Genomic DNA, 10,301 nt, shown 5'->3' with positions numbered 1-10,301 from the left:
CAGGAGTCCTGGCTCCCAGCCCCCCTGCTCTAACCACCAGACCCCACTCCCCTCCTCCCAGAGCTGGGGAGAGAACCCAGGAGTCCTGGCTCCCAACCCTGGTTTTGGACCATAAGATCATGCTTTGGTTATTCTTCTAAACCATAGTGCAATGCTGATGTTTAGCAGCTGCTGCATTCCACCCCCGAGGTGGCTGCATTTCAGTTCTGGCTGAGTCCTGGCTGTGTAAAAGCTGCCAGGGCCCATCACAGAGGTGGCTACATCTCAGCGAGGGGTGTGGGATCCCTGTATAAACAGGCCCCCGCCCCGCACCCCAGAGGCGGCTGCATCTCAGTGGCAGGGAGCAGGAATCCTTCACACGGCAGTTTATCAAAGCCCCGTGGGGCTCCTGGCAGCCTGATTTCAGAGGCACTGAGCACCTGCCCTCCCGGTGACCCCTGGCCCCTGCAGGAATGTGCGGGGGGGGGGGGTCCCCAGCCTGGATGTGCCCTGGCTGGAGGAACGTAATGGGGCGGGGGCCGTGCTTTCCCACTGACATGTCCGAATTCCTCCCTGGGATTCCTCCCCTCTGAATTAATCGCTGGCAAGCGGCTCGGGGCTCCCGGGGCCCGTGTGGGGCGGGAGCTGCATACCAGGAGGGGTTCACCCAGCTGCCATGGGGCTCCCTTGCCCAGCAGCCCACCTGGCCCCCTTCGGAGCTGGAGGGAGCTCCGCGCCCTGCGCTATGCAGGGAATCCAGCCCGACCCTGGCACGTGGCGGCTCGGTAAACACCCTGCTGAGCTCAGGGCGCCGGTGGCTGCTCGCAGCTCTCCCGTGGTGCAAACAACCCTCAGGACAGGCCCAGCTCTGCGTCTAAAACCGATCTCCCTCCAGCATGCAGGGTGCAGTGTTATTGTAGGGGCGCTCGGTAGTGACGCGGGCCGGTGCATTGCTGTCAGGGCGCTCGGCGTGGGCCGGGCCATCACTGTCGGGGCGCTCGGCGGTGACGCGGGCCGGTGCGTTGCTGTCAGGGCGCTCGGCGATGGTGCGTTACCATCAGGGCGCTTGGAGGTGCCACGGGCTGGTGTGTCACTGTCGGGGTGCTGAGTGCGGGCTGGGCCGTCACCGTGGGGGTGCAGGTTGATCACACGGGTTTGTAATTGTGGGGTCACTCGTGACTCCTGCACCACTACACTGGTCTGTTATTGTAGGGTCGCTTGTGCAGCTGTGCGTCCCCACGAGCAGGCGCTGCAGCCGGCCATGGGACTGAACCCAGGAAATGCCCAGCCGGGCAGTTCAGTTCAGGCCAGGTCCCTCGCACGTGCTGCTTCTGGGAGCAGGGCAGCATCTGAAATCCACCAGCAGGGCCGGGACAAACGGAGGAAGAAGCTGTTCAAATAAAGCGGGTGATAAGTCGGGGCAGGGAGGTTTCCGTGGCCAGGACCAGCTGAGCCCATAGCAATGAGAACCATGCCCGTCCTGCTAGCGGGACTGGGCAGCAGAGGGGAACGCGGTGGGGGCAGAGCGTATGTCCTGGGGGGTGATCGTGGGGGAGGCGGGCGACAGCGCATGTGAATGGGAACAGCACAACCCGCTTTGACCGGGAGCATTGCTAGTGAAAACCTATGGCCAAGTTGACCCCTGTGAGGCCAGTCTGTGTGGTTCTCTCCCTGCTTCACAATTGGGGAAACTGAGGCACAGAGAGAGGCGCAGGGACTTGCTGAAGGCCATTCAGCGAATCATTGTCTGAAAGCAGGAGTCCTAGCTCCCCTCCCCCGACTCTCTAACCACAAGATCCCCCTCCCCTCCCAGAGCTGGGGAGAGAACCCAGGAGTCCTGGCTCCCAGCTGCCCCTCCCCGCTCTAACCACTAGCCTCCAGTTGCAGGTAGCTAGTAGCAGTTCATGGGTGCTGTTTTGGGGGGGGAAGGAGGAGGTCCCCTGAGGCAATGGAAGCCCAGAGCCCTGTCCCTGGTGAGCCCCGTCGCCGAGAAGCAGCAACCGCCCAGGTGGGCTGCCCGGGGATTGAGCCGAAAGGGGCAGAGCGCAGAGGAAATTCCCGCTGTGAGCTGGCACCGTCCGGCGCTCGGGCTGTTTCCCGCAGGGGTGATTTATGGCCCTGCTCCCCGGGCCGGTGTCCAAGCCAGGCCTGAGCTGCATGGGATCCCTCACCCAGCGCTGAGCTGCAGCCACCTCTGGGATGGGGTGCGGGGCCTGTTCAGATAGTGCCCCCTAACCCACCGCTGCTCTGGGCCCGCAAGCGAAGGTGAACCCTGGCACTCAGGACAGTAGGTGCAGGGCACTGTGAGATCCAATACACCGCAGCAAACTGGCACTGGGGAAAGGCCAGTGCGGCTCTCGGGTGGGCACACGGTCTGGGCCAGCTGCTGTTCCTGCCCCTCGGACCCCCCTCCCTCTCTAGAGAATCCCCCAAATCCCATCTGGGCTGGAGCCTCAGCTCAGCCTCTGCTCTCCAGCCGGACGAGCTCTGGGCCCAGCCTCCCCTTCCCCACCCCAGCTCAGCGGCATCCATCACCAGGAGCCCCCGTCCTCTGGATCGGCTCCATTTTCCAGGGAGGGCCGGGCGCCAGGCCTGGAAACTCGCTGGCTCCCTCCCTGCTTGTGTAAACAGCAGGGGACGAAGGAGTTCGTGGGACCCGATTCTCCCCCCATCACTGCAGCCCAGGGGGCCGGCTCCTGCTCCCTGCCCAGAGAGGCCAGGGGACACAGGAGGGCTGCAGCAGGTAGAGCCCCTCGCCGGGCAGGGGCAGGGTCACTGGAAAGCCCTGTGCCCTGGTTTCGCTGATTTCCCTGGCACGGGAGGCCAGGCCAGGCCACCCCAACCTTTCCCAGGACTGCTGGGCAGCGGAGAGAAGCGGGGGTGGCGGTGTTACAGCCCCATCCGGTCCAGCTGGGTTTTGATTCACAGCAGGGCCCCGGCTCTAGACTTTTCCTCTGCTCAGCCTCAAGGCTTCCTTTTTTGGTGCGTTGGAGACACTCGCCGCGTGGGCTGCCAAGAGGGAGGGCGGGGGGGGTCGGCTGAGCTCCAGCAGCGCTCTCAGCGAGCTGTTAGGGCTGCTGGGGGATGTAATGAGACGTCTCTTCTCTCAGCCCCTGAGCTCCCTCACCCCAGTACAGGGGGCCGTGATCTCAGGTGGGGTCTGGGCCAGCTGCCGTGCGATGGGACCTGATCTCGGCGTGGGTCTGGGCAGGCGCCGCCTGACGGGGCCCTGATCTTGCTGGGGTTGGGCGGCGCCTGGGGCCCTGATCTCGGCTGGGGTCTGGGCAGTGCTCGGCACGATGGGGCCCTGATCTCGGCGGGGTCTGGGCAGTGCCTGGCGCGACGGGGCCCTGATTTCGGCTGGGGTCTGGGCAGTGACTGGCGCGATGCGCCATGATCTCAGTGGGAGGCAGTGGAGAGTGATGGGGCAGGGTGGGGGTACACTGGGGGAGGAGCAGAGATTGGGGAGGGGGTCTGTTGGGGGAGGCAGAGGCCCCTGTCCCTTTCTCAACCCATGAGCTATTCCCTCTGGGCGCCCCAGGACCAGCAGGAGGAGACAGGGCAGAAACGTGCTGCATAGGGACCACACACCTGGCAGCCAGGTCCACAGGCACCGGTGCCCTCTGCAGGGAATGCCCCATGCCCTGGAGGGCAGGCATGGGGCACAGGGGCTGGGGAGTGAAGGGGCAGGGCTGCGCTGGGCATGGGGTGCAGGGCTTGGGAAAAGGGGACAAGGTGGCATGGGGCACAGGCCTGGGAGTGGGAGCAGGGTGGGCACAGGCACAGGGGCAGCGGGCCAGGGGGCGTGGGGCACAGGCCTGGGGATGTGGGCGAGCGTGGGGCAGAGGCCAGGGCGGGCGCGGGCCAGGGCCTACCCTGCCTGACGGCATCTCCCCGCCCGGCCCCGCAGGCTACGACTTCCCGGCCGTGCTGCAATGGTCCGCGGAGCGTGTGGACCGCATCATCCTGCTCTTCGACGCCCACAAGCTGGAGATCTCGGACGAGTTCTCGGAGGCCATCCGAGCCCTGAAGGGCAACGAGGACAAGATCCGGGTGGTCCTGAACAAGGCCGACATGGTGGAGACGCAGCAGCTGAGCGGTCTATGGGGCCCTGATGTGCTCCCTGGGGAAGGTGTTCAACACCCCCGAGGTGCTGCGTGTCTACATTGGCTCCTTTGGGCCGAGCCGCTGCTGGTCTCCGACAACCGGCGGCTTCTCGAGCTGGAGGAGAGGACTTGTTCAGGACATCCAGAACCTGCCCCGCAACTCGGCCCTCCGCAAGCTCAACGACTGGTCAAGAGAGCCCGGCTGGTCAGGGTGTAGCGGGCACCCGCGGGGCGGGAGATGGGGGGCACTGAGGGGGCGGAGGACCGAGGGGCGTGGAAGGGGGCTGGGGGGGGCACTGAGGGGGATGGGGACCTAGGCGGGCAGGGGGACCGAGGGGCGTGGAAGGGGGTTGTGGGGGGCACTGAGGCGGATGGGGACCTAGGCGAGCAGGGGGACCGAGGGGTGTGGAAGGGGTTCTGGGGAGCATTGAGGGGGATGGGGATCTAGGTGTGGAAGTGGGGTTCTGGGGTCGTGGGTGGAGGGCACTGAGGAGGACAGGGGGGACCTAGGCAGGTGGGGGACTGAGGGGGGAGGGAGGGGAGTTCTAGCAGGGTGGGTGGGGTGCACCAAGAGAGACAGGGGGACTGAGGGGGCAGGGTCACCCAGATGGCAAAAGGACCTGGTTATCATCCTAGCCACCAGAACTCCTGGGTTCTCTCCTTGGCCTGGCCTGGCCTGGCGTGGGGAGTGGGGTCTGGTGGTTAGAGCAGGGCTGGGAACCAGGACTCCTGGGTTCTAGCCCAGGGAGGGGAGGGCTGCTGATTAGAGACCCCTTGGCTGCAGGGTGAGGTCTCATATTCTCTGTTAACTGGTGGGTCTCATGCCCCTTGGGGCTCTGCCCCTCCTGAGTCTGGGGGGAGTCTCTGAGGGCAGCTTTTGGGGCTGTGTTTCCTACCCACCCCCCATATCATTTCAGGGTTGTGACTCTTAGGCAGCAGATTGCTCCAGACACGAACCCCCCAAACTTGGCTGTCCTGCCCTGAACAATGGCCCTGGGGGGGGGACGTTACTGGGTTTGCGAGCCCCCCCAGCCCCTGCATCCTGCACCTGGTTTCCTCGTTAATGGTTTCCCATGCGGTAGAGCCTTCCGCAGCTGTGATCAAGCCCCCCAGCCTGAGAAATGGGGAAAGTCCCCAACCCCACGGCTGGATCGAGGCCGGCACCCCTAGAGGGGAAAGGCCCCAGCCCCACGGCTGGATCGAGGCCGGCGCCCCTAGAGGGGAAAGGCCCCAGCCCCACGGCTGGATCGAGGCCGGCGCCCCTAGAGGGGAAAGGCCCCTGCCCTGGAGCTGATACCCTTGAGAGGAGAAAGGCCCTGCGTCCCGTACCCTGCCCCCCGAACCAGCCAGCCCCCTGTTCTAACAGGCTTTTGGAAAGCTCCCCCCCCGAGGGTGCGGCCCCTCCAGTAATGCAGGTTCCTCTCCCTCGCCCCCAGTGACGTGGGGGAATTTTAATGAGGCTCCTCCATTGGCCTGAGAGGAAGCGCCAGCTTGGCTTTCGCGGCCTCTTTCCCTCCTGCGCCGCCTTATCTTTTCCTGCCACCTGCTGCGCCGGCTCCCCGGGTCCTTTGTGCGGCCCAGGCCCCCGAGTGGCAATTTCCTCCCGGCCACGGCCGGAGCCAGGGAACAGAACGTCCATGGAACAGCCGCCGACCACTTTCCACCGCCGGCTGCCAACAGCCGCCTGGATCACGGAGGCTGGACGCCCCCCCCAGCCCTGGGGCCGGCATCACAATCGAGCGGAGATGTTCATCTGCCCCGTGCCCCCATGACGTTGATGTCTGGCCCTGATCCTTAGTGCAGAGAGGAAACTGAGGCACAGAGGCGCTGAAGCGCTTTCTTAAGGTCACAGTAAGTTGGGGCCCTGTTGTGCTGGACGCTGCCCACACCCCGCCCGAGATCCAGACCCCCATTGTGCCAGGCGCTCACAACTTAACTTCACAGAAACCGAGGCAGGACGAGAACCCAAGAGTCCTGCACCCCAGCCCCGTGCTCCTAACCACTAAATCACATGGGTTCAACTGCCATCTGTGCAGGCGGGACCTGGGGTGCCCGTCCTCACCCAAGGCTTTGGGGCGCAGATTTTCCTCTTTCTCCACCGAGGGAAGTCCGTGAAGCGCAGCACCGGGGGAGGTGGGGCAGCAAATTCCCTGACGTCTCAGGGCTGGCACGCGGCTGGGGGCAGCCAGGCAGGGCAGGGCCAGGTGGGGGGCAGAGCCCCAGCCCCCAAGAGCTCATGGGCTAAACTCACCCCAGAGGGGCTGCACCCATGGCCTGTAATCCCCCCCCGCCCCCAGTGTATTTAGCTGATGTGGGTTTAAATCTTTCCTTATAAATCAGCACCTCAGCCCCCTAATTGTTACTTAGAGCCCCACTCCAGACCGGGGAGAGAACCCAGGATCCTGGCTCCCAACCCGGCTCTAACCCACTACACACACACCCAGAGCTGGGGGTAGAACCAGGAGTGCCGGGCTTCCAGCCCAATGTCCCGGGCCCTGCTGGGAGCCAGGTGGGATTCGTCTGGCTGGGGGTGTCACGGGAGTCACCGGGCGATGCTTCTGAACTGCTCCCACCCAAGCCAGGCAGGACTCTGGGAGCCTCCTCTCTCCTTGGAGCAGCCTGTCTGCAGGGCAAGAAGCTCACACGCTTCACCTCTGGGTCTCTCCTTGGAGCATTCAGCATCCTTGCCCCTCCGTGTGCTTCCACAGCGAGTCGCCCCAGCGGGGTCCTGGGCGGCCACAGTTCCTGCACCCCCACTTTGCAGTCAGACGTGACTCCTCAGCCAGCCAGTAACACAAGTTTGTTCAATTCACAGGAACAAGGGTCTAGAACAGAGTTTGTAGGTACAGAGAACAGACCCCTCGGCGGGTCCATTCTGGGGGGCAGTGAGCCAGACCCCTAGGTCTGCCTTCACTCCTTATCCCCAGGTAGCTCCAGACCACCAACCCCTCCAGCCCCTCCTCTCTGCTCAGCTCCTTTCCGGCCAGGAGGTCACCTGATCCCTTTGTCTCCAACACCTTCAGCTGGCACTTTGCAGAGGGGGGGCCCAGGCATCAGTTGCTAGAGACAGAGTGCCCGGCATTTAGGGGCACTGGCCCCTTCCTCTGTAGCAATCACACCCCCTGATCCACCACCTAGATTACTTAAGGAACTGCACAGGACCACTGAGGCACCAACACAGTGTTCAGAGCAAACACTCAGGACACTCCCCATCAGAGGCCCATCCCGAGGTGGAGTGGGACGGAGCGAGCTGCCCTGCCCGCCCGCCCTGCCCTGCCCAGCTGCCCCAGACGGATCCTTCCTGCGGAAGCCGAGGGAGCGAAGCTCTGGGTCAGTCCAGGCGGGGCGGGGGGGCAGGAAGAGCTGCTGACGGGAGCTGGCCAGGCCCACCAGTGCCGCAGGGGGTCCGAGCTGGGCTGGGGGGGAGATGGGGGCCATGCTAGGTGGGGGAAGGGGGCTGGATAATTGACAGCTTCTGCCAGCAAAACCAGGGGGGAGCTGTGGTTGGCACGGGGGTGCCTGCTCGCTCTGGAGGCAGCCCCTGCAGGTGGGTCCCCACCCCCCAGGCCCTGGTTGATGCCCCTGCCCCCCCAGGTCCAGCCCACATCATCAGCCACCTGAAGAAGGAGATGCCCTCGGTGTTCGGGAAGGACAACAAAAGAAAGCACCTGATTGCCAAGTGCCCCGTCTCGCCAAGATCCAGCTGGAGCATCAACATCTCGCCCGGCGACTTCCCCGACTGCGGCAAGATGCAGGTGAGAGCTGGGGGTGAGGCCAAGTTGAGGCGGTAGGGGAGGGACAGGGCCAGGCCTGGACGGGGCGTGGGGGGAGGGGACCAGGCTATACTGGGCTGTGGGGAGGAGGGGACCAGGCTATACTGGGCTGTGGAGGACAGGGCCAGGCCGGACTGGGCCGTGGGGGGGAGGGGGCCAGGCTCATACTGGGCTGTTGGGGAGGACAGGAGAAAGGCCAGACTGGGCCCGGGGGGGGGGGCCAGCTATACCTGGTGCTGGGGGGAAGGACAGGGCGGATCTGGGCACGTGGGGGGGGAGGGGCCAGGCGGTATAACTGGGCCTTGGGGAAGGGGACAGGACAGGCCGGATCTGGGCCGTGGGAGGATGGCGGCAGGCTATAGTGGGCTGTGGGAAGGACAGGGACCATGGCCGACTGGTCTGTGGTGGGGGAGGAGGGGCCAGGCTATTACTGGGCTGTGGGTGAGGTCCGGCCGGACTGGGCCATAGGGAAGGGAAGGGGACCAGGCCTATACTGGGCGTGTTGGGAGGGAACAGGACAGGCCGGATATGGGCCGTTGGGAAGGGGCAGGCTAACTGGGCTGTGGGGAGGGACAGACAGGCGCGCGGACTGGGCTGTGGTGGGGGGAGTGGGCCAGGCTCACTATCGGTGGCTGTGGGGAGGGTCCCGGTCTCGTACTAGGGCCAATGGAAGGGAGTAGGGACCAGGTCGATATACAGGCTGTGGGAGGGACAGGGACAGGCCGGATTGGGCCGTGAGGGGAGAGGGCCGCCATGTGTCCTTATATACTGGGCTATTGGGAGGATCAGGGAGCGAGGCCAGACTGAGCTGTGGGGCGGAGGACCCAGTCAATACTGGGCCTTGGGGAAGACAAGTGCTGCCGCCGATCGGGCCATGGCTGGATATTGGGCATGGTGACCGAGCCGGGGCTCCGCCGTGTCTCCCCCGTTGCTGACCTCCCCCTCGCCCGGCAGGAGGTGCTGATGGTTTCGCCCGATTCGCTTCATCCATTAGTTCCGACGCACTTGAAGCCACGGGCTGTCTGGAGCTGGGCGACGATGATTGGATCGGGCGAAATCCTGCGTCAAGCCGGCCATTGCCCTGCTGCGCGAGGATGAGCTGGAGACGCCCGGCGGGCGTGGTGCAAGGTGGGCCTTTCACCGTCACCGCACAACGCCCGTTCGTGGAGGCCTGGCTACGGCGCTACGAGGGGCGGACACGGACGGGTGGTCGACCAAGGACAAGCCCAAACGCACGAGATCCTACAACTGCACTCCTGAGGGAAGCTGAGCGGTAGCGAGCGCCCGAAGGCCAAAAGCCTGGATGTGGCCACCAAGCTGGCCCAACTCGGGCTGGGCAAATCGAAGCTGAGCGACGGACCGGGACGGCAATGCTGGACAAAGCCGAGGAGAGTTCGCCCTGCCGCCTACTACTACTATCAGAGGGTCAAGCTGGAGGGGCATGGCTCCCCAGGACCTGCCCCGCCACGTCTGGTGCCTCACCGCTCCAAGAGGAGGCAGAAGGCTCGGAGGCTGGAGTAAATAGGAGGCCACCGACTCCTGCCTCCCCCGCCCGTGCCAGCTGAACTGCTGCCGAGAGACCGGATATTCCCGCCGCTCTCCCAGTGCCAGCTAAGTGCGCACGGGAGACCCCATTACTCCCCCACCTGTGCCAAGGCTGACACGCTCCAGGACACCCCAGCTCCCACCCTCCACCCCGTCCAGGCGAACGCTCGAGACCCGAATTCCCCCCCCCCCCGCCCTGTGCCAGGCTGAGCTGTTCCAGGAGATCCTGATTCCCCCCCCCTTCGCCCCATGCCAGGCTGAACTGCTCCGGGAGACCCAGATATTCCCCCCACACACCCCGTGCCAGGCTGAACTGCTCCAGGAGACCCCAATTTCCGCCCCCTCGCACCGTGCCAGGCTGAACTGCTCCGGGAAACCCCAGCTCCTGCTCCCCTCCCCTATGCCAGGCTGAACTGCTCTGGGAGACCCTGATTCCCCCCTCACCCCGTGCCAGGCTGAACAGCTCCGGGAGACCCTAGCTCCCGCCCCCCCTCACCCTGTGCCAGGCTGAACTGCTCTGGGAGACCTCAATCCCCACCCCTTTCCAGCATCAGCAAACCAGCCTCACCCCCACCAGGCGAGGCAGTAATTTAGGACCCTCATCGATGCAGGATCAGGGCCCCCCAGCATCCCATCATGAGCCAGCCACCCTGGAATCCCTTCACCATCTCCGCCACCAGGCACAAAGCTGCAGCTGACTCTGTCGGGGCCAGCGGGGGGCTGCCAGCCCCAGATCCGCCCCCAACACACACACCATGTTGCCTGTTCACCAGGAGAGACGAGAGAGGCTGCAAGCTGGACCCTGCCTGGACCTCCAGCTGCCCCAGGTCATTTGGGAGGAGACCTGACGGGCCCCGGGGAAGTCGCCGTGTTAAAGCCGGGGGGGGACTTGCCGTGC

The 10,301-nt window shown here is 64.9% G+C and overlaps 1 protein-coding gene across 1 annotated transcript in view; it reads left to right on the top strand.

Annotated features, from left to right (window-relative positions):
* The window catches only part of LOC116838920 (uncharacterized), a 19,898-nt gene extending 10,763 nt beyond the window's left edge, over positions 1–9,135 (top strand). Inside the window, 3 exon segments of the mRNA XM_075070720.1 lie at positions 3,890–4,078; positions 7,680–7,853; positions 8,813–9,135. Coding sequence (XP_074926821.1) covers positions 3,890–4,078; positions 7,680–7,853; positions 8,813–9,135 — 686 coding nt within the window.
* The last annotated feature ends 1,166 nt before the right edge of the window (positions 9,136–10,301 follow it).

Source organism: Chelonoidis abingdonii, chromosome 11, assembly GCF_003597395.2.
Source record: "Chelonoidis abingdonii isolate Lonesome George chromosome 11, CheloAbing_2.0, whole genome shotgun sequence".
Classification (NCBI taxonomy): Eukaryota; Metazoa; Chordata; order Testudines; family Testudinidae; genus Chelonoidis; species Chelonoidis abingdonii.
Note: the sequence above shows the minus strand (reverse complement) of the source record. Positions and strands in the feature narration are given on the sequence as shown.